Source organism: Dama dama, chromosome 25 (assembly GCF_033118175.1).
Source record: "Dama dama isolate Ldn47 chromosome 25, ASM3311817v1, whole genome shotgun sequence".
Classification (NCBI taxonomy): Eukaryota; Metazoa; Chordata; class Mammalia; order Artiodactyla; family Cervidae; genus Dama; species Dama dama.
Genome location: NC_083705.1, coordinates 48,996,538 through 49,021,739, shown reverse-complemented (window position 1 = coordinate 49,021,739; position 25,202 = coordinate 48,996,538). Strand labels below are relative to the sequence as shown.

Below are 25,202 nucleotides of genomic sequence, written 5' to 3'. Positions count from 1 at the left end.
TCCAGGAATCAAACCCTGACTCAGGGATCAAACCTGGGTCTCCCGCGTTGCAGGCAGAAGGTAGATTCTTAACCTTCTGAGCCACCTAGCTGCACAATAGACTACAAAATATGGTCTTTGGGCAGTTGTGTGCCAAGCTAGAAATTTGAGAACCCTGTTTCCAGAAACTACAAATATTAGAGACAGCTCTTAGTTTGTGTCAAACATGTCCTTTTTTGTATTTCTGAAATTCTATATGTTGCCGGCTAATTTGTCCACTTGTCTTGAAAGTAATTTTTTTCCTCTAATCCAGGGTTACAAGTACAGATCATTACTTCCTAAGTGATGGCCTTTATGTAACTGAAGACCTGCTGGAGAACCCAAAACCTTTACAATTGGATGTAATTATGGTAAAACCTTATAAACTCTGTCACAGTCAAGGAGAAAATGATGTAGTGTCTTCTGCTAAGAAGCCAAAGCTAGCCCTGGAGGACTCAGAGAACACTGCCTCTACTAATGGTGACTCTTGTTCAGAAGGACTGGAAAAGGACACAGTGACACAGAGAAGGGACCACACTTGTCTACAACCATCATGTTCGTGTTCTTCTGAAAGCCAAGAATGCCAGACTGCAGTTAGCACTGGAGAGATTCTGGAAATTTTGGAGAAAAGGGATGCATTTGTTTTAGATATTGACTTAGATTTTTTTTCAGTCAAGAATCCCTTCAAAGAAATGTTCACTCAGGTAAATGTGGCGTTTTAAAAATGTGCAATCAAAATCCAGATATAACTTTTGACTTCCCCCAAATAAAATTTTTGATAGGTTGCTGATAACAAGAGCCTTACTGTTAATGTAAACAGTAAATTAACACATATTTTGTATATTATATGTATTAAATACTGAATTCTTGTAAGGTAGAGAAAGGGTTGAGAAAATCATAAGGAAAATACATTTACAGTACTGAACTGTATTTATCAATACTATACGTTTATGTGGTGTTTAAAGATAAACCTATATCAATGTGTCTTATATAAAACACTGCTACATATATTACTAACACCAGATGTCAAAGATGAAAAGATGTGATAAAGTCATATTTATTTACATTTATAGTGATTCATACATTGATAACAAGGAAGCAGCAATGTGATTGCTTTAGGTAGCCTAATATAATCAATGTAATTACTTCATGGTAGCCTAACCTGGACACTAATGAATGAATCATTATAAAAATTTTATAGCATATTATAGTCATATTCATAATACAGTATTGGAAATGTTGTTATATACTTTTCAATACTACTTATCTGTGATAAGTTGATATGCAGTTTCTCCAGTTAGAGAGGCATGTATTCTTTAAAATGTAATTCATTGAAAGCAAAGTTATAAAGCCATAGGAAAACTAACATTATTAATTTTATATTAAATATCATTCATCTTATGCCTATGTAAGAATAGGTTAGTATCTACATAAATTTTATTCATTCATGACATACCTAACTTTTTCTTAATTGTTTTCAATATTACTAGTCTGTACAGTTGGTATGCAGATTTTTTTTTCAAATTGTTGCGAATCTCCAAAATCTTTTCCTCTCTACTGAAAAATATCCGTGTATAAATGATCCTGTGTAGTTCAAACCCATGTTGTTCAGAGGTCAACTGTAGTGTAATCTAGAGCAAGAGTGGTGGGACCTTGAGTGCCCTCCCAACTTGCAAATAAGAGAGAAAAATTGCCCACTGTTTCTTTCCTGCTGTTGTGAATGTACCAGTAACTATAACTTCCAGCGTTCAGAATTATAAAATGACTTTAGAGATGTTTAGAAAACATGAGAATGGGCATACCTGGAGGCTAAAAAACCTGACTTTATGAATTTATCCTACAAGTATACTCACCAAATATCTGTACTGAGAATTTCTAAAAGGTTACATAAGTGACTTAAATGGCAGTTACTTCTTTTCCAGGGCCATAAGGAAACCTGGGGAAGTGGGGATTTTGTGTCCTTTATACCCTTTGGTGCTATTGAACTTTTTGAAAAGAGCATGTATTATACTTTATAATGTAATAGCTATTTTTTTTAAAGAACATGTTTGGTAGTCAGAAAGATTTAAGTTCTGTTTGTTACTTGATCTGCTTATTAGCTGCATGATCTTGGAAAAGTTACTTAACCTTTCAAATCCATGGTTTCTTCAAGTATAAAATCAAAATAATAATCATACCCAATCACAGAATTGTTATATGAGGATAGTGCACAGCACTGTGCTTAAGGAATTTTAGATCTTGCCTATAGACCCTTCCTGACAGTGCTCCTGTATGGGGCCAGGTAGACCTACCTCTAAAGGGGCTGCCTGGCTGTGCTAAACGAGGACACACATTCTCCTGTAAAATCCTCCCATTGTACCTGTTTGTACTCTAGCATTCTCTCCTGTGGCTAGGGAATGGACTGCAAAGTGCAAGTGGAAAGTTTTCTTTTGTTGTTACAGAGAGAGATACATATATTTCCTATACACTTGATCTTAGCCAAAAGGCTGAGAAGTGATTGTATTTCCTATACATAGCTAAAATCTATTTACATGCTAGGATGTATCCATTTATAAAGTAGAACAGTATTAGAAATATTTTCATTCATTACCTATTAGCCATCAAGTCTTCTTCCTTAATTAATTTTTATACATTGTTATCATGCCCAGATGAATAGTTAGTCTAAAAAAGGGATAATATTTACAATGAAATAATGAATTACATTATTCCCTGATTTCCCAGACTTCCTTTAAATGATTATCTAAGATATTCTTGTATCAATGTCATTGTTTACTTAAAGTATATCATTGAAAAATTAATCTTTTTTCTACTATATGGGTTCTTTGTTTTGTCTTTCAGGAGGAGTACAAAATCTTACAAGAACTGTACCAATTTAAAAAGCCTGGAAGCAACCTGACAGAGGTATCCTTCGTTTCTTTTGGTCTTGTCTAAAGGGCTTCCCTTTAGTGGTAAAGAATCTGCCTGCCAATGCAGGAGACGCAGGTTCGATCCCTGGGTCCACAAGATCCCCTGGAGAAGGGAATGGCAACCCACTCCAGTATTCTTGCCTGGGAAATCCCATGGACAGAGGAGCCTGGCTGGCTACAGTTCAGGGCATTGCAAAAGAGCTGGACACAACTTGGTGACTAAACAACAACAATTTATCACATAGCTAATAGTATCTTACCTGATACTAGGTTACTCTCAAATAGCAGCCCCAAATCTTGATATGTGTTTCTTGGGGAAACCCATGGTTAGTACTTGAAAATCATGTGTTAACTGATTGAATTGAAATTTTCATTGTAATGGGATTTCACTTATTTTTTGAAAGAGTAACTATATAATCTCAGCTTTTCAATGTGCTTAAAGGAAGATTTGGTAGATTGTGTTGATAATCGAATTCATCAATTAGAAGATTTAGAAGCTGCTTTTGCTGATTTGTGTGATGGCGATGATGAAGAAACTGTACAGAAATGGGCTTCAAACCCTGGGTAAGACTCACAAAGATTTTTTTCTTCAACTCTACTGTGTTTTAGTCCTAGATATATTGCTAAATTTGCTAGATAAATTTCTTTTTAAAAATTCCTATCTTTTGCTATGTGTATTACCTATTCAAAATATTCAGTGCAGTTTTCACTTTAAAATAAAATGTTCAGAAACATCCCTGAAATATTGTAGAACTTTATTGTCATTAAGGAAGGCAGTGGTATGGAAGAATAAACCATTGTAATATTAATCATATCAATAACTACTAATTAGGCACTTTAACATAAGTTAGTTTTTTCTCTTTAGTAGAGGGAACTAGATCTAAAAATGATTCCCCCCTCTTTGAAATTTTGTTGGAAGAGGGAGAGATAGAAATAAGTCTCAGAACATGATTCTCCCCAGAAATATTTTGTGTACCTACTATTTGGTGATTTTGTGAAGTCTCAAGCCAAACTTAAGCTTAAATCAAACAAAATAGACAACTTTAGAATCCTGAATCTAGCCCACAGATGGAGCCACCTTCCACTGAAACCCACCCATCTGCTGACGCTTAGCTCTTCACCACCTGCAGGCAGTTCTGTCACAGACCTGAAGAAAAAACAAAGGAAAAGTAAGACAGCAACAAAAGTCTCCCCAAACTTAGCATACCCCCAAAAGGGTCATATCCTCAGCATGAACAAGTCTTCACTGTTCCTAAGGAAGTAGAAGAGGTGGATGACTAGGGTCCAGAACCCCAGAAAGTGTCGTTAATAAGAAGGAAGAAGTAACAGGATCAGTGGGTAGACAGGCCTCCATACCTCCATTTTTGTTTACCTTTTCCCTCCCAGCAGATGAGTGGGTATTGGTAGAGGAGGCATTAAAATACTCGAAACATTAATTAATCAAGGCTTCCAAAGAGTTCCACCTATAGTAAATAACTTAAAAGCACCATTGTTATTATATCAAATGGTATAGAACTTTACCAGTTATAATTGTATATGTCAATAAATATGTCCTGAATTTTTTTCTCAGCTTTTGGGAAACATTCTTTTTTCATCACGATATGCTAAAGGCACTTAGTTTTACTGCTGATCAAAATAATTTTTAAAGTCATAGTAGAATTTTCATTCTTAAAGAGGAAAATCTCAGTTTCTTGAGTGCTAATTTTCAATCTTTAATACAATCTGTAATCTTTGAAGTAAGAAAACAGCAGGGAACATTTATTTCTTAATATTTTAAGACGATGTTTGAACAACTCTTATCTTTCATTTCCAAAACATCATATAAAACATATTGTTAATGGTAAAATTTTTTTTTGTTTTGTTAATGGTAAATTTTAAGGGTAATGTATGATTTGCTACTGTCATTTTAATTGAGGTGGTGTAATGTTTTATTGAGGGGTGCTTTTTTTCAGAATGGAATTACTAGTTCCACTGGTACAGAGTTTGAAAAAACGGATGGAAGCACCGGACTATGAAATGGTAAATGTTTATATTGAAGTATAAAACTGACCCTTTAAGAAAGGCATTTTTGTGGCTAGAAAAATGTGCCCTCTGTTAAAGTGATTCACTCTTATTTGTGTTCCTGGAAAGCATGAATGGACATTTTTTTTTTGTGGAAAAAGTATATACTTTTTAGAAGCCAGAATACTGGAAAAGCTTTCCAGGAAAAACAAGCTTTTGCTAATTTTATGTATGAAGTAAAAGTGCTGTTGACTTTTTACACTTGATCTTAGCCAAAAGGCTGAGAAGTGATGCTGTGGACTTTTTAATTTTGTCTATGATCAGATATCCCCTTGCCAGAGTAAAGAAAGTATACAATTTCTAAATTTGCTCATTCTTTATTCATTCATTTTTATACTCCTTTCACACTTCTTTCTTTCCTCTCTGAAAACTTTTCTGATTAAAAAAACCAAACAGACAAAAGAAGGCTCTGTGGCCAGCACATCTTGACTATATTAGCTGTATAACTTTGTTTGCACAGCAAATCTGAATACTATTTTAAAAGAAGATGCCCTTAATGGTAATTTCTTTATTTTTATATCATTTTGCAAATCTGAGTATAAATTTTCCCGTTTGAAATTCAGGTCCCCTTTTCTCAAATTTTGTGCCAGAGCTGAGACCACCAGTTCTGCTTCTTTTACTTGTAGTGTTTATTTAATAAATTGTGGTTTTACTTTAGTGTTTTATTTAGTTGTGGTATATAATCAAATCACCTTATTTGAACTGAAGTTTATATTATTGATTTAATCCTAGTTTTGTAAGAATAGAAAATAACAGCAAAAGACTATTTGGTTAAATCAGAGCTAACTCAAAGCTCGCCTTTTTTTTTAATGGCAAATTTTAAAAATGATAGAAGACTCTTAGGGTTTAAAAGTGCTTTGAGCTCATATGATATTATTGAAAGTATCTTCTACTTTAGTCATTACTTTGCATCTGAATTTTCTGGTGAGGGGGCAAGAGTTTTCTACATTGTTTGTTGAGAAAAAGGATGGCATAGGCCTGGTAGCAGATTGTGTAGCCAGATGCGATGTACCCATAGCTGCAGGATTAGAACACTAAGTGTTTTGATCATTTTAGTAGAAAAGAGCATGCAGAGTCTCTCTCTTTAGTGTATTGACCAATCATTGCCAGTTAAATCTTTGATGTGTATCCAGAGCCTCCAGTAATATAGTAAATTAATGTTTTTTTTCCATGCTTTGCACTTATGTACCCTAGGTAAAACTATAACATATTTGAATTCCAGTTTTTAAAACTTTAAAGCAGAGGCTGCAAAATGTCAGCCTGTGGGCCATTTCTTGCTCTCAGGCATATTTAGTTTAGTGCTGAGACTGAAACACCAGTCATTTACATTTAAAACACATGTATATCAGTATATATGGTTATATATAAAGCATGCACAAGAAACTCGAAACAGTAGGTTCAGTAAGGTAAGAGAAATACTTTCATCTTTTATCTTCTTGAAGCTTTAAATGTAGTGCTTGTTGTATGTATTTAAAAATAATTTCTTGAAAGAAAGGAAATATGAGAATACTATGTATAGACTTAAATCAATTTTTAGAATCTTAAGTAAAGTGAATAACTTGATAGAAAATGTAAATTGTCAAAATAGACTCAAGTAAAGACAGAAACAGAGTGAATCTACAATCATAAAATAAATTTTAAAATTGTTCCTAGAAAAGGCATCAGGCCCAAAAAGGTGTACAGACCAGTTCTTCCAAAACATCAGAAAATAGATAATTTCTGTGACATGGAAACTGTTAAGGAAAAAGCAATCCTAATCCACAAAAATATTAAAAATTTAGTCAGCAAGGCCATTAATGGTTAATGAGTCTTCTAAAGACAACAACATTACAATGTAATTTTTAATTGTCTTATTTTCAGGTTCACCAGGCTGGTCTAACCTGTGATTATTCAGAACTCCCTCACCATATCAGCACAGAACAAGAAATTGAACATCTTATTCAGTCTTTGCATAATGTTCTAAAAAATTTACCAAAACCTACTCTAGTGACAATTGCAAGGTAAGTGTAGTAGCTTGAATAATGGCCCACCAAATATGTCCATGTCCTAATATTCAGCACTTATATGAGTATGGTGCCTTATATGGCAAAAGGGACTTTGCAGATATGATTAACTTAAGGATCTTGAAAATGAAAAGATTATCCTGGGTTATCTGGGTGAGCCCAGTGTAATCACAGAGGTCTTAATAGGAGGAATACAGGAAGGTCAGGATGAGAGAGTAGAGAATGCTAGACTGTGGACGTTGAAGATGGGGTTTGAACTGAAGAGTGCGGGCAGCCTCTGAAAGCTGGAGAGGCAGGGAAGCAGATTCTTTACCTAGAGCCTAGAGAAGAAATACAGCCTTGCCAGCACCTTTGTTTTAGGACTTCTGACCTCCAGCAGAACTATAAGATGATGAATTTGTTTTACTTTAAGTCACTAAGTTTGTAGTGATTTGTTACAGTGGCAGTAGGAAATTAAGTCTCCATAGATGAATCTAATGATTACTATTACAATAGTTCTTACCAACTTTTTACCTACTCAGCTCAAAATTCAAGTGTTACATTTTCTCTTTCCTATTGGTGGTAGCTGGCAAACAGCATACAATTCCTGTTATCTTGTCTTTGAAGTTGGTGATGTTATTCAGTTGAACATAAGAAATTCCGATATCTGTGTCATACAGATAAATATTTAGCTGCTGCCATGTTTTACATTTGAATGTATAAATGTGCTGAATAGTTACAGCAGTTTAATAAAAATTTCTGTGTTAATCTTTGGACTCATTCTGCATGGAGTGTTTCTAAAATAATACTTTAAATGTTCAGGCAAGTTATATTTACATATTTTATGACAAGTTTTTTGTGACTCTCTTTACCATTCTGAATGAATTCATAAATAATCTAATCTACATACACATAGGGCTTCCCTGATAGCTCAGTTGGTCAAGAATCCGCCTGCAATGCTGGAGACCCCAGCTGGACTCCTGGGTCAGAAAGATCTACTGGAGAAGGGATAGGCTACCCACTCCAGTATTCTTGGGTTTCCCTTGTGCCTCAGCTGGTAAAGAATCCACTTGCAATCAGAGACCTGGGTACAATCCCTAGATTGGGAAGATCCCCTAGAGAAGGAAAAGGCTACTCCAGTATTCTGGCCTAGAGAATTCCATGTACCATACAGTCCATGGGGTTGCAAAGAGTCAGACACAACTGAGCGACTTTCACTTTCTTTCTTTCACATACACATGTAATTTAAATATATTTAGATAGCATATACAATGTGTAGATGATGTAATTGTCTTAATCCGTTCCGGCTGCAATAACAAAAATACCTTAGACCAAGTAGCTTATAAACAATGGATATTTCTCACAGTCCTGTAAACTAGGAAGTCCAAGATGAGAGTACCAGCAGATTCACTGTCTGGTGAGGACCTGCTTCCTGATTCATAGACAGCCATCTTCTCTCTGTAACTTCACATTGAAGGAAGGGGTGAAGATGCTCTCTGGGGTCTCTTTAATAAAGGTATTAATCTCATTCATGAGGACTCCACCCTCTGACTTGATCACCTTCCAAAGAACCCCCACCTCCAAATATAATCACATTGGAATTAGATTTCAACACAGGAATTTTGGGGGCACATAAACATTTAGCTTATAGCAATAACCTACCTACACATATAATTTAAATATATATTAAATATATACACACACTAAAAAAATAATAGCATAAAGGAGAAAGAGTAATTGATGATAAAATAATACATATTAAAATGCCACACCAAACTGGAATCTTTACAGTCACTAAATGTAACGGTTAAAAATGCAGACAGATCCAACCAGTTGTATTGCCCAAATACCGTCAACAGCACTGCTATAGAAACATGGTTATTCTAGTCACAGCAAGCTCTTGATAAAGTTCTGAACTTAAAGTCTAATCTTCCTTCAGTTCACAGAGTATCTGCATTCCTGGAAAATTTAGTTTAAACCATTTCAAAAATACAGCAAACTATTTGTAGAAGACTATTAAAAATAGGCTCAAAAAATTAAAACCGAATTTTTCACTTGTTTAAGTGCTCCACTTTATTTGGAAACTGCAGGACACAGGAAAATTCATATTCATATTCATATTGCAGTAGTATCCTACATATTGCAAACACTCAAAATATGCAGACCCTCTCTCCTAATTGTTATTGTGACAAAAATGTACCTGCAGTTATCTAAAACTCCCTCCTGGGGGTTGCTCCCATCAAGAGCTACCCTAATACTGTTTTCAAGAAGACAGAAATCTGTGTGAAAGCATCAAAGTGTCCCTTATTTGTTAAGGCTAATAAATTAAGCTTTTACATATCATGCTTTCTGCAAGGTCTTTATCCATATGTATGTGTTAGACAGTATTTAATAATTTTAAATTGCTCTGTGTCATTTATCATGTGTTACATGTTTATATCAAGCCTCAGATATAGCCTAATCATCATAGAATGAAATGAGCTCATCAGAAGTCTTACAGATTGTTTAGGTCTAAAATACTTGTTAAGGAGTAGGCTAGATAACTAATTTTATTTCCTTCTATAAACATTTCCATGCCATTTTCCAATCTAGTGGAATTTCCAATGGCTTTCCTCACCCTAGTCCAGAACCAGGAGGCACTGATAAAATCATTTTAGATACTAACCCAGCTAAAATTGTCAGCAACATTGTTACTGGCTGGTACCACCCAAATTGTAGTCAGTGATTCTAGAAAGACTCAAAATACAGATTCCTGGCCCATACCTCTTTGCTCTTTCCTCCTTAATACTACCTAGGAGACTAATCCCAACACCAGCACATCCACACATTTCATTTTGGATGATCTTGTATACTTGTGTGGTGAGCAGATTATTAATAGAGGCAGAACCCTTTTATCAGTTGGAAAGCTTCCACCCTCATAACTTCTATCCTGTTTGTACACATAATAAAAGAATGTGAAACATGATGCCTAGTCACTAATATAATTAGCACCAGTGTTCCCAAGCAACATCTCCCTCTTATGGAAACAAGGGCCTAGTACTAAGCACTGAGGCTTTGGAGATGTGCTTTATGATGTTGAATCCCATCACCAACATATACCCGTGCAGGTTAATCTTTCTCAGTTTGACTCCTTTAAAGGGATGGTAAAGGTATCTATTTCATAGAGTTGCTGAGAAAGTTAAAGAACATAATACATGTAACACACCTGACATATAGTCAAGGTTTAGTAGCTTTCAGTACAGCTTCATTTTTACTTTACATTGAATTCAACACACACAGGCTTTTCCTCACTGCCCAGTATGATCTCATTCTACTTATGTATATTTTTCTTTTCTTTCCTTTCTCTTTCTCTTCTCGGTTCCAGGTCAAGTCTGGATGATTACTGTCCTTCTGAGCAAGTTGAAACCATTCAAGAAAAAGTCCTCAGTGTACTACGCTCCCTCTATGGGACTCTAGACATTCACCTGGTGTATTCAGCAGAGTCCACTGCATCTTGAAGCATCACAGCACTAGGCTTCTGTTACAGCTTGATGTAGTAACAGGGTTTTCATTAACTTATTTTCAAATGAGTCTTCCAGAGAATACCTTAATATTATTGAATAACTTTCCATTTAAAATTTTTCAGGTATTTTGAATCTCCAAACAGATATCACCAGTTGTTGAATGATGGCAAATTTTTTTGGCATCAAGCTTACCCCTAAGTGACGGATCTGATGCTCATCTTTCTTTTTATCCGTCACTGTCATCTTCACTTTTGTGATGGGTTTTTCCGCTTTTCCCCTCTTCTTAGGTCGGTTGGACTATATGAGATTCACTCATTCATTTATTCATTCATTCAGCCAACTGACATTTTTTTAACTCATACATGTGCTGGTCATAATTTAGTGCTGATTATATGGTTACAAACAGAATAGACAAGGCCCCTGCCCTCCTGGTAGACAGCTAAGAAGTGTATTAAGGATTGTGAGACATGTTATAAAGGAAAGGAGAACCACAAACATGTTTAAGTGTACTATTAGTACTCAGGGCATCCTGGCCTTACAGGAAAGTAACATTCTCAAAAGCTACTACCAAAAAAAGTAAATAAATAAATTAGCCAGTCCATGAATATTTCCAGGATTTAGGATTCTGGCCCAGCTCTTACGGAATGCTTTCAACATTGTTGGTGTTAAGGAGGTCTATTTGAGTAAATTCAATCAAACAAAAAGCAACTTTTCTTTGCTAATCAATAAAATCCCCCAGAGTTTTTATTCCTCCAGATGGTGAGTATGGGAGTCAAATAACCTTATAGTTCCTAAGTGCCACTTTATTGGCAGTCTTGGTTGATAGTTTTTTCAAATAAACTAGCTTTTTATGTAAATAGTAGGGAAAAACTTAAGTCCTTGATTCTGATTTCGTAAATACCCAAGAATGTAACTGCCTTCCACCACTCTCTCTATGAGTAAGAGACCCTACCTAAGCTACTCTTGATCATGAAACTTTTCATTTACATTATTTGCCAAAGTCTTCCTCTCTTCAGTATTCCTCATGTTCAGTAATCATTTTTTAACTGCCTACTTGGTTTCCTTTAAAAAGTAGGATGTTACTTACAGAAAAAAAACCACCCAGCCCTCACTTTTAGCACAGCAGTCGTTTTCATTTTCGCACATATCTTTCAGGACTTGCACAGGTGTTTCTGTTGAGTTGCATGTAGTTGAAATTACAGTGTTTCCTAACTTAATACCCAAGGTCATGTTGCCATTGCCACTCAGTAGATGGCACCAGATCCCCTTTTTCCAATGATTGTATTTTACAGCAAACCTTTCTTGTCCCTAAGTTGATTTCCCAAGACTGATAAGTATACATGCTTATTTCTGTTGTGAAAAGCAAAGCAAAGTGATTTAGCCTTCCATTTTGATAGAATATTGTATGCCAGAAAGTGTAATTTCCCTGTAAAATCAGAATTGCAAAAAGTGCTATTTATTTTTCAGTGTTGAAAAAATTTATTACAGTTCTGTAAGTGAGGTTGCTTTTATAAGTAAATTATTTTGCCTGATAAAATAAATTAAAAAGTGTGTTAAGGTTTTAAAGATTTAAAACCAAACTATAGAACTAATTAATCGTATTTGATCTTGGGGTGTTCCTAGCATTGATCTTGTAAGTTTGGTTTAATAGTCATTTATTATAGGTCCCATGAACTCAGATGATGTTCATCATTGTTTTTAACTCAGGTAGAATGAAAGGGCATCAGTTTCCTTTTTAAGAATATTCACATTGTTCTCATGCTCTGTAATTCTCTTTGAAGAATAAAATTCAGTTCCTACTTGTTAAGTGGAACCAAGTTAGTAAATTATGTCTCTGCACATTTCAAACAGGAAGGTACTTAGTTTATCAAGACATCCATCATTTCTTTTCTATTCTAAGTACCAATGAGGAATACCACAGTACAGTGCTTTGAATTATGTACAAATATCACTCAGGCATGGGATTTTGAGCAACTTTTTGAAAAATGTGACTTAAATGTTAGATTAGGCCGTAACTTTGGTAACTGACAAGTATATATTTCCCAGTATCTAGGGGGAAATTTTTTTAATCTAGAAATTTTTTTGTAGACGTCTTATCATTGTCTTCTAGGTTCCCAGGAAACTCTTAGTCAAAGGCCTTCACTCTTTATATGATGTCCCCTCCAAATCTTCATTTTAGTAATAGTGGCCCCAGATTGCTGACAGTATATGCATCACACTGCAAATAGTTTATAGTATATTTCTTAGTATAAGATTTCTCATTTACCACACTTAATAGAAACCACTTTCATAAAACTTACGAAATTTTTGTTAGACATCTTTCAGAAATGCTCAAGATACCTGAGGATCATGTGTGAAAATACTCACTATGGGACTGTTCTGTACCACCTGGTCATCCTGCATTGCAGCATTCTCTTAAAATGCTTGTTTGTGAACTAACTGGTCCTGGACCACCTCTGGTTTTGTAGATCTAGCTGCCCTCATGGAATTCCAAACATCAGAGCCTTCTTTTCCTTTATTCTCATTTGAGTTCAACAAATGAAGTTAAGAGTGACTACAAAGGTTTCTGTGGAGAAGAGTTCTCTGAACAGTGAACACTCTGGGCACTCACTGGAAGGGTGTAGCTTATCATTACAGAGTAGTAAGCTGGCATTCTGTATATTAGTATCTTGTGAGTTCAGTTCCTGTGATTCAGAAGCAAGAGTGCATTTCAAAGGCTGAGGCTGTACAGTTTCACTTCCGTCAAAGACCTTCCTTTTTGACTAGGCAGCCAGCCTCCAGCTCCAGCATTCCTACCATGTCTGTAACTTTAGACAGCCTTCACCAGCAAGCACATCTCTGAAGCTGCCTGATAGGCATCAGCACTGTTTAGAAGCCTTACCACCCTAGTTGATGTGAATCATGCCAAGGTTAAGACAAGAGGTGTCACGACTGAAACAGAGCATCGTGGTAGGAGTGTGAGCTTCCGAGGGGGTGTCTGCCCGGCTCCAGTGCCCCCTTCTTCCAGCTGTGGGACCTCAGCCTCAGCTTCCCCTTTACAGTGATAGTGTGAGAAATAACATATATAAAGCCCTTAGCACAAAAGCCATTCAGCAAACATTGGCTTTCATTTGCAAATCCAGTCCTACTTATAATATTCTGTGAGGGCTATTCCAAGTCTTAACTGCTCTTCTCATGCCTCCTAAACCCTGGTCTTTTTAAACCCCATGTTAGCTTCCACTGTATTCCTGTGAATAGTGGAATTTCACTTTCTTTATTCAAAGAAGGCAGGTCCTTGCCCATAAGGGAAAAAGTAACAGAGGGCTTTAAGCAGAGATACTTAAAACTCTTGTCTTGAATTGGTGCAAGCATCCATTTATTCACAGTTGTAAAACTTGTGCAGTTAAGAGGGTCTGGGATATAAAAGCCTGCTGCAGTCTCCCTCTACCCTACCCCTCCTGCTGCTGGTAGATAAAGCTAGAATCTGTGGGGCAAAAACTGTGATGGAGACAATGTTTGGAAGTTGCTAACCCCCAGCCACTTATAAGTTACCTTCATAGAGCCACTTTTGACATTGCTTATTTATTTATAGGTGACGTCCAGCAACAAAGCCCCTCATGAACCAACCAGGGCATGACAGGGAGGTGGGAGTAGAGCATCTCCAAGCAGTTCACTGTCGTTTCTAAACCAGCCACAAGCATTCCCTTCCTCTGGGCCTCAACATTTCGACAGAGCAGCCTCCACTTGTGGAAGGTTAAGGGAAGTGGCATCATTAGAGAAAGGGGTAACACCTCTTATCAGCTTGTAAGCATGCTGTCTTTGAGAGCAAATCGAACAAATACAGGTATTAATATAGGAACAAACATTTTCCAAGGATTAGGTGTGTTAAACACCTGAGCCCAAAAGAACTACAAGATAATACCTGTAGTCTATAATGATTGTGTCCATAGAATAACTTAGTTATAAACAAAGGAAAGGCAGTCGTGTCAGTTTTCCAGCTTCTTTTGTGATCTGTTCTCTTATAGATAAACCTGATAAACCAAGTTCCACAATGCTGGTGTCAACATGACATAAAAATCCATTTAGTTCATTACAGGCCAATAGAGCATAGATGAGCATAGATGCAAAAATTCTCAACAAGATTCTAGCAAACAGAATTGAACAACACATTAAAAAGCTCATACACCATCTCATACACCATATTCAAGTCAGGTTTATTCCAGGGATGCAAGGAATCTTCAATATACATAAATCAATCAGCCTGATACACTATATTAATAAATTGAAAGATAAAAACCATATGATCATTTCAATAGATGCAGAAAAAGCCTTCAACAAAGTTCGACATCCATTTATGATAAAAATACTTCAAAATGGGCATAGAAAGAACCTACCTCAACTAGTAAAGGCCATATATGAAAAGCCCACAGCAAACATTATTCTCAATGGTGAAAAACTGAAAGCATTCCCTCTAAAATCAGGAACAAGACAAGAGTGTCTGCTCTTACCACTATTACTCAACATAGTTTTGGAAGTCCTAACTACAGCCATTAGAGAAGAAAAAGAAATAAAAGGAATCCAGATTGGAAAAGAAGTAAAACTCTCACTGTTTACAGGTGACATGATACTATACATAGAAAACCCAAAAGAAACTAACAGAAAATTACTAGAACTAATCAGTGAATTCAGCAGTCACGGGATACAAGGCCAATACACAGAAATCACTTGGTTTCCTATATAGTAACAATGAAAAATCAGAAAAATTAAGGAATCAATCCCATTCGCCATTGCAACAGAAAGAATAAAATATCTGGAATGAGCCTACCTAAGGAGACAAAAGACCTGTATACAGAAAATTATAAGACACTGATTATAAGAAATCAAAGATGACATAAACAGATGGAGAGATATTCCATGTTCCTGGGTAGGAAGAATCAATAATGTGAAAATGACTATATTATCAGATTCAATGTGATCCTTATCAAATTAACAATAGCATTTTTCACAGAACTAGAACAAAAAATTTCATAATTCATACGGAAACAAAAGATCCTGAATAGCCAAAGCATTCTTTGAAAAAGAAGAATGGAGCTGAAGGAATCAACCTTCCTGACTTCAGACTACACTACAAAGCTATAGTCATCAAGACAGTATGGTACTGACACAAAAACAGAAATATAGACGGGTGGAACAAGATAGAGAACCCAGAGATGAACCCATGCACCTATGGATACCTTATTTTTGACAAAGGAAGCAAGAATATACAATGGGGCAAAGATGGCCTCTTCAATAAGTGGTGCTGGGGAAACTGGACAACTACATGCAAAAGAGTGAAATTAGAACACTACCTAATGTCATACACAAAGATTAACTCAAAATGGATTAAAGACCTAACTGTAAGACCAGAAGCTAAGAAAACATAGGCAGAGCACTTGACATAAAGCAAGATCTGTTATGACCCACCTTCTAGAGTAATGGAAATAAAAATAAACAAGTGGGACCTAACTAAACTTAAAAGCTTTTGCACAGCAAAGGGAACTACAAACCAAACAAGGAGAAAAGACAACTCTCAGAATGGGAGAAAATAGCAAAGGAAAAAACTGACAAAGAATTACTTTCCAAAATATACAAGCAGCTCATACAACTCAATACCAAAAAAACAAACAACCCAATCAAAAAGTGGGAAAGGGACCTGAAGATACATTTCTTCAAAGAAGACACACAGATGGCTAACAAGCACATGAAAAGATGCTCAACATCACTCATTATTAGAGAAATGTGAATCAAAATTACAATGAGATACCACCTCATACCAGTCAGAATGGTCATCATCAAAAAGCCTACAAACAAAAAATGCTGGAAAGGGTGTGGAGAAAAGGGAACCTTCTTGCATTGCTGGTGGGAATGTAAACTGATACAGCCACAATGGAAGATGGTATGGAGATTCCTTAAAAAGCTAGGAATAAAACCATCATGTGAAAAAAAAAAAAAGGCATCATGTGACCCAGCAATACCACTCCTAGGCATATACCCTGAGGAAACCAAAATTGAAGAAGACACATGTACCCCAGTCTTCATTGCAGCACTATTTACAATAGCTAGAACATGGAAGCAACCTAGATGTCCATCGACAGATGAATGGGTAAAGAAGCTGTGGTACATATATACAATGGAATACTACTCAACCATAAAAGGGAACACATTTGAGTCAGTTCTAATGAGGTGGATGAACCTAGAGCCTATTACACAGTGAAGTAAGTCAGAAAAAGAAATACAAGTATCATATCCTGATGCATATATATGGAATCTAAAAAGATGGCACTGATGAATTTATTTTGAGATCAGCAATGGAGAAACAACAGATCTGTGGACATAGGGGGAGGGGAGGAAGGAGAAGAACAGATGTATAGAGAGAGTAGCATGGAAATTTACAATACCATATGTGAAATAGATAGCCAGTGGGGATTTTCTGTATGACTCGGGGAACTCAAACAGGGGCTCTGGGACAGGCTGAAGGGTGGAATGGGGAGGGAGATGGGAGGGAGAGGACATGGTGTGCCTATGCCTGATGCTTGTTGGTGTGTGACAGAAAACCACAAAATTTCTGTAAAGCAATTATCCTTCAATTAAAAATTGTTTTTAAAAATCCATGTAGTTTGGTTTTCTGCCTAAAATTGAAATCTAACATTTGACATTGCTCTTCAGAAGAACTTTTGGTCTCTAAAAAGAATATTACTCTCAGAGTATATCTTTGCTGACTCCTGGAGTAGCAGCACTGTCCTTTACTTCTGATTTTCTTTCTACATGGAGTCACCATCCAGGACAGTTCTGGCCTTGCTCTGCCCTTCCGTCCACTCCTTCCCAGGTTAGGCGGAGTGAAAGGAGGGAATCACAGGGTGCCTGTTTACAGAAGGTGGTTGTGCCTTGCCCTTCCACGCCAGGCATTGGTAAGAACAGGCACAGTGGTCCAGTGGTGCCAGTGAGTGGCAAAGTCTGTATTCCTGGGCTGCGGTGTAGGAGACAAGTTGTTACTACAGATTTAAGCCATGTTCTCCAATATCAGTTTTATCAATAATGATGACATTTTTATCTCCAATCTGCCTGAATGTCTGTACCTGTTTCCAAGTTGTTTAGGAGCTTACTGGAGAATGGTGATGTTATTGACCTTCTTCAAACCCCAGCTTGACAGTGCTTTCTTGTTACATACCATGGAACGTTTATAAATGCGGGTAGCTCTTGGAATTCCAATCCAAAAGAATGGACATTCTCTGACCATTCTGAATAAACCCACAACATACCTTCCCTTTAAACAGTCTGTTTTTCTGCTATGCAGTATAGACATTTGAAATTTCTTTTAAGATATATTTTGCATTAAAAACTTTTAAAGGCTTCTTTTTTTTCTTTTCAGTGCTTTTCTTGGATGGCAGACTGGTGTTTTATTTTTATTTGACATCATGCTAAGACCGGCAGCACAACACCCTAGTAGATTTCCTACATAAGTAATGACCAATTACAAAATATAACAGAAGAAAAGATCTTATTTATAATAACATAACTTCACCAGAAAAAGATATCTATGAATAAACTACATGAAAAAATTACCAAGTAAACAAGAAAAACTTTACAAAAGTGTTGAAGAATATAAATGAAGGCCTGAAAATTTATGGAAAGATATGTTTATCTGAAATGGTTAGCCATGTTTATCTATGAAATGTATAGCCATGAAATTAAAAGATGCTTGCTCCTTGGAAGAAAAGCTATGACCAACCTAGACAGCATATTAAAAAGCAGAGACATTAATTTGCCAACAAAGGTCCATTTAGTCAAAGCTATGGTTTTTCCAATAGTCATGTATGGATGTGAGAGTTGGACTATAAAGGAAGCTTAGCACCAAAGAACTGATGCTTTTGAATTGTGTTGGAAAAGACTCTTGAGAGTCCCTTAGACTGCAAGGAGATCCAACCAGTCAATCCTAAAGGAAATCAGTCCTGAATATTCATTGGAAGGACTGATGCTGAAGCTGAAACCCCAATACTTTGGTCACCTGATGCAAAGAACTGACTCACTGGAAAAGACCCTGATGCTGGGAAAGGTTGAAGGCGGGAGGAGAAGGGGATGATAGAGGACGAGATGTTTGGATGGCATCACCAACCTGATGGACATGAGTTTGTGTAAACTCCGGGAGTTGGTGATGTACAGGGAAGCCTGGTATCCATGGGGTTGCAAAGAGTTGGACACGACTGAGCAACTGAACTGAATGTTTATCTAAGAAGATTCAACATTATAAAGATATCAATGCTTCCCATATCAAACTCTACCTATAATGCAATTTCAATAAGCATACCAAGGAGATTTAACTAGTAGCACTAGTTCTAAAATTCATATAGAAAAATGAGGGAAACCAGGGGGAAAAATGTAAAGTAAAACTTAATGAAGGGATTGGCTCAAGAATTTGCTTGCAATGCAGGAAACACAGGAGACTTAAGTTTGATCCCTGGGTCGGGAAGATCCCCTGGAGGAGGAAATGGCAACCCACGCCAGTATTCTTGCCTGGAGAATCCCATGGACAGAGGAACCAGGGAGCTACAGTCCAAAGAGTCAGACACAATGAGTGACTAAGCACAATGTACCAAAGCACATTATAAAATTATATGAATTAAAACTGTATTACTGGCATGTGAGCAGGCAGACAGGTGAATAGGATAGAATAGAGTCCAGAAGTACACCTACACTAGATAAAGTAAGGGAAACTGGTTTAATGAAAGAAAGGGGGAAAAATGAATGACTCATATAAAATGAAGTATTATTTCTCATTTTCATAATGTCCAAAAACAGGTGCTCCTGCTTGGCAGGCTCTCCTCCAGATGAGGACTCTGGGGCTCATGCTCCTTCCATCTTTAGTTCTGCCACCCTCAACATGCGGCTTCCCATTTTTCTGGAGGGTATCTTTACTCCATCTGGCAAAAGACAAAGAGGATGGAGGATAGTGTATGGGAGGCTGTGATAGGCCAGGCCCATCAGCAACTGAAACTGGGAAATTATCCTGTTGTGCACCCAGAGAAATGAAGGAAGAGCTTTAATGAATATGTAGCATTCTCTCCACATGACCCCAGTACACATGAAATTTAATATGTCACCAGGGTGGTGTTCAGTATCAATAGTGAGATATGAATTATTCAATTGATGATGCTGAAGAACTGGATAGCTATCTCAAAATGTGTTGGATTCCCAATTCACTCCTTATAACAAACTTCAGTTAAATCAAATTTGAATGAGAAAAAAAAAAAAGGAAGGAGACTATTAGAAAACACAGGAGAAAAGGGAAGGCCTTTTTTTTATAAAAGAAGCATGCCTGTGTGGACTGATGCTGAAGCTGAAGCTCCAATAATCTGGCCACTTGATGCCAAGAGCCAACTCATAGGAAAAGACCCTGATGTTGGGAAAGATTGAGGGCAAAAGAAGAGGGTGGCAGAGGATGAGATGGTTATAGCATCACTGACTTAATGGACATGAATCTGAGCAAACTCTGGGGGATAGTGGAGGACAGAGGAGCCTGGCATGCTGCAGTCTATGGGATAACAAAAAGAGACACAACTTAGCGACTGAACAACAGCAAAATGCCTGTGTAGAAGACTCAAGGAAGTGTGGGGTTAAGACTGTGCAGTGCATTCACCCAAACACAACTATCCCAAGTTTCACAATCATATTTCTTGCTTTTCAGGGCCCTTACATTAACAAAGAACATCTGCTTTGGCTCGCATTCGGCATTGTAGCGCTGACATTTTTATTATTCAAGCTCTGAGGCTAATATTCAGCAGAGCCTGCCCTCCTACTGCAGGAGGTAAGCATCTAATTAAAATCCACCATGACAGCCTTCTGGCTCTCATGACATGCCCCGAGTTGAGAGCTGGCTGCCCTGGTGTGTCAGGGTCTTTCTTCAGAGCTTCCAGGAGAGTTAACGACAGTCAGCCACCTCTACAGTCCTTATAAAACCATTGCCCCATACCTTTCAAGAGCTACTCTGTACTCCCGAGCCTGGCCCCTTCTAAACATTCCCTCATCCTTAAACAATCAGAGGTGTTCGCATGCTCCATGCCTCCAGCATGCTGTGGGTTATCACTACCCCTCCTCAGGCCTGGAAGGAAAGTTATGACCAACCTAGACAGCATATTAAAAAGAAGAGACATTACTTTGTCAACAAAGGTCCATCTAGTCAAGGCTATGGTTTTTCTAGTAGTCATGTATGGATGTGAGAGTTGGACTATAAAGAAAGCTGAGCACTGAAGAATTGATGCTTTTGAACTGTGGTGTTGGAGAAGACTCTTGAGAGTGCCTTGAACTGCAAGGAGATCCAACCAGTCCATCCTAAAGGAAATCAGTCCTGAATATTCATTGGAAGGACTGATGCTGAAGCTGAAACTCCAATACTTTGGCCACCTGATGCGAAGAACTGACTCATTTAAAAAGACCCTGATGCTGGGAATGACTGAAGGCAGGAGGAGAAGGGGACGACAGAGGATGAGATGGTTGGATGGCATCATCAACTCGATGGACATGGGTTTGGGTAGACTCCGGCAGTTGGTGATGGACAGGGAAGCCTGGCGTGCTGTGGCTCATGGGGTCGCAAAGAGTCGGACACGACTGAGCAACTGAACAGAACTCCTCAGGCCAGCAGTGAGGCTCTTGAGGCCTCCTGGCATCGAGAGGGAGCAAATTCTGTAGTCCCATTCTCAAGGGTCAACTTTCCATAGCCATCTCTTTCAGTTCAGGTTCCCCCAAAAGCAGACCTGGAAGCAAGAATTACAGGGCAGGTAGTTTATTGGGGAGGTGATGTCAGGAAGAGAGGGCATGCGGAAAATGAGATAGAGAAAGAAGAAAAGTCATTAAAAAATACATCAAAGAGAGGATTACTGCTACAATCAACAAGAGCTGAATTCACTCTGAGGTGCTGCCAAGAATTGCCCACTGAGAGATGGAGAAGCTTGCATATTTCTCCACCAATTTCCTTTTCTTTATTGACTGGAGGTTGCCTCTGAGAACCTGACATGCTGCTTCTTCCCAGCCACCCTTTGGAAGCGCACCCCTGCAGAGTGGAGCATGTGCCAGAGATGACCACTGGATGACTCAGGAGGAGAAGCAGAAAGATCTAGACGTAGTTGGATGCTGTCAGAATGCACAGGAACTGTTTCGTATGACTGCAGGCAGTCACTGGTTAAACACCAACAGCATCTGCTGTAGCAAGAATAAGGCACCGATTCTGTCTATGTTCCTTTCAAGTGAGTGGTGTATTCAGTATACTACGGTATGAATAAGTGCTAAAAGAAAGTGTTTGTATATCTACAAACTATCTCTAGGGGATTTCTACATGCTATGTATTTTACTCTTCTTGTAACTTTTCTGTTATACCTGGGTATTCAGGGTAAGAGGCGGCGGCTCCAGGGTAATATTAGTCTACCAAAGGATAGACTGTGAAAACATGTATGATGAAAACTGACAAATAATAACAGAGTACAGCGAAGTGACGAGATAGCAAATAGTCGTTCACAATTGGTAGTTTTCCTATTCACCAGTAATAGATAAAAAATGTAATTGAAAGGAATTTCCAACAGAAACCTAAGTATAAAACACCTAATAATAAACATAGCAATAAATATCTAAGATCTTTACAAGGGAAAAAGTAAACTATAGGACATAGATGAAGACCTAAATAAATGGAGAATATTTATGGTCTCAATATTTTATGATGCCAGTGCTCTCCAAATTGTTCCATAAAGACAATGTAATCACCTAAAATCCTAATAGCATTTAGTATATGGTTTAACAAGCTTATTCAAGAATTCATAAGGAAGGCTGACAATTATGGACAATTATGGAGGAGGGAGAAATTAAATGATCAGTAAACATAAAACTCAATATTGTTCTTCCTAGTCATTACAGACATGTAAATTAAATAAGATGTAACTTTTCACCACTTAATTGGCAAAAAAATAAATAAAAAATGTTGACACTACCAATCGAGAGTGTGAGGAAATGGTATTCTCTCACTTGACTGATAGAAATCATTTATTTCTATTTAAGTTTCTCTGAAAAGCAACTTTGCAGCAACTATGAAAATGGTAATTATTCATTCTCAATGGCCCAGCAATTCCATTTCTCAATATCTATCCTATATGCATCAATCATACATTTTAAGTGGCATGCACAAAGATATTCTTATCTATCGTTCACAGTTGCAAAGAAAAGAAGAAAAGGACAACAACCTAAACACCCATCGATACATTCATGAATGGCTACACAAGCCACAGTAAATCCCTACTGAGAAATATTATGTAGTAATTTAGAAGAATGATGTAAATCAATATCAACTGACATGAAAAGAATAAAAAACAAGGTTTAGAATACTGAATTCAATAGCATCACCCCACTTATGAAAAATATGAAACACCACAAAACAACGTTAAACACTTGTACAGATACAAACGTGTGGTTATACATTAATTTTTTAAAGATATTCACTGCCCGGGAGAGTCATCACAAGCCACATGGGGCTATGTAAAGTTACATTTAAGTTAATGTAAAATTGATTTTAAAATTCAATTTTTTGGTCTCACTAGCCACAATTCAAGTGCCCAGTAGCCACGTGTAACCTGTGGCTACTGAACTGTGGGCGCAGGTACAGAGCACCTCTGTTATTGCAGAGGACTCTACCGAATGCTGCCAAGAGTCTTAATACTTGTTATACAACGGTCCTTTTCAAGGAGGGGTCCCTACACCAGCATCTGCTGCTAGGAGCTTGTGAGAAATGCAGAATCCTGGGTTTCCACCGCCCATCGCCCCCCACCGCCATGACTTACCAAACCAAAATCTACATTTCAACAGAGTCTTTGGATAATTATATGATCAGGAAGATTTAAAAGCTCTGCTTTAATCTGCAGTGATATTAGCACCATCATCACCAACAGTGAGAAGTCACTTCGGCTGTTCTTCCCTCAGTGCCTGGTAAAAGACTTTACACTCATAAAAGCTGGGCCATTACCCACTGGTTATCAAGCAGTAGCATTTTGGTTTGAATTTCCTTAATTAAATGAGTTTTTAAATTTTGGGGTGCTTGTAGGATGGAACCTATTTTTTTAAGGAGGTTAAAAAAAATATATACATTTACTAATTACTCTTAAAGGATGCTTCACAGTTGCAAGATATCATTATCAGCAAGAGATTTGAAAAGAAATACGGTAAGTGGTTCTGCAGATAACAAACAGTATATGGGTGCTTGGCTCAGAATAAAATTTGCTGTAACAGCATCACTTACAAAATCAAAATTGCACTTTCTTGAGAATATAGATAGAATTGAAGATGATATCCTCTTGAAATGTGTTAGAAAACTCAAAAAGCAATGATGAATCCATTGATACAGGCATTTCTGCTACTGAACAATTTTTTGAAAAAGCCAAATTTTCTTCTGAAAACTTGCACACTAAAAGTAACAGCACTTATAGGCCAGGAGGTTGGTTTGGAGGGGAGTGTTGAAGCAGACCACTCAAAGCAAATGCATTATGTAACAAGAGAACTTAAAAAATCATTTGTTTTTATTGAAGTCTAGTTGATTTATGATGTTTCAGGAGTATAGCAAAGTGTTTCATATATATGAATGCACAGATAGATTCTTTTTCAGATTCTTTTCCATTATAGGTTATTTTAAGATATTGAATATAGTTCCTTGTGCTATACAGTAGTTTCTATTGTTGTTTATTTTATATATAGTAGCCTGTGACTCCAATACTTTGGCCACCTGATGCGAAGAACTGACTCATTGGAAAAGACCTTGATGCTGGGAAAGATTGAAGGCGGGAGGAGAAGGGGATGACAGAGGATGAGATGGTTGGATGACATCACCGACTCTATGAACATGAGTTTCAGTAAGCTCCAGGAGATAGTGAAGGACAGGGAAGCCTGGCGTGCTGCAGTCCATGGGGTTGCAAAGAGTAGGACACAACTGAGCAACCGAACTGACTGACTGATCTGTTAATCCCAAATTCCAGATGTATCCCTCACTCTACTTTCCCCTTTGTAACATAAGCTCATTATCTGTGTCTGTGAGTCTATTTCTGTTTTGCATATAAGTTCATTTGTATCACTTTTTAAATTCCAAATATAAGTGATATCATATGATATTTGTTTTTCTCTGACATGCTTTACTTATATGATTATCTCTAGGTCCATCCATGTTGCTGCAAATGGCATTATTTCATTCTTTTTATAGCTGAGTGATATTCCATTGTGTGTGTGTGTGTGTATATATATATATATATATATATATATATATATATATATACACCACATCTTCTTTATCCCTTCATCTGTTGATGGACATTTAGGTTGCTTCCATGTCTTGGCTATTGTAAATACTGCTGCTATGAACTCTGTGGTGCATGTACCTTTTCCAGTTGGAGTTTTCTCTGGGTATATGCCCAAGAGTGGGATTGCTGGATCATATGGTAACTCTATTTTTAGTTCTTTAAGGAACCTCAATACTGTTCTCCATAGTGACTGTGTGCCGCCAACTGTGTAAGAGGGTTCACTTTCCTCCATACCCTCTCCAGCATTTATTATTTCTAGACTTCTTGATGATAGCCATTCTGAAGTGTGAGGATACCTCATTGTAATTTTGATTTGCATTTCTCTAATAATTAGTGATGCTGAGGCTCTTCATGTGCCTGTTGACCACCTGTATGTCTTCTTTGGAGAAAGGCCTA

At 37.3% G+C, this 25,202-nt stretch overlaps 1 protein-coding gene and 1 pseudogene across 3 annotated transcripts in view; one reads left to right on the top strand and one right to left on the bottom strand.

Annotated features, from left to right (window-relative positions):
- C25H5orf22 (chromosome 25 C5orf22 homolog) overlaps window positions 1-22,449 on the top strand; it is a 30,079-nt gene extending 7,630 nt beyond the window's left edge. For 2 of the 3 annotated variants that reach the window (XM_061129283.1, XM_061129285.1), the window contains exons 4-9: window positions 293-722; window positions 2,857-2,919; window positions 3,367-3,488; window positions 4,877-4,943; window positions 6,846-6,985; window positions 10,332-17,097. In XM_061129283.1, coding sequence (XP_060985266.1) covers window positions 293-722; window positions 2,857-2,919; window positions 3,367-3,488; window positions 4,877-4,943; window positions 6,846-6,985; window positions 10,332-10,464 — 955 coding nt within the window. In that variant the 3' untranslated portion in view covers window positions 10,465-17,097. Of the gene's footprint in view, window positions 1-292; window positions 723-2,856; window positions 2,920-3,366; window positions 3,489-4,876; window positions 4,944-6,845; window positions 6,986-10,331; window positions 17,098-17,857 lie in introns of those variants that run through there. The other variant, XM_061129284.1, reaches the window with a different exon arrangement.
- LOC133046899 (U2 spliceosomal RNA) lies at window positions 5,082-5,217 on the bottom strand (annotated as a pseudogene).
- Window positions 22,450-25,202: the final 2,753 nt, after the last annotated feature.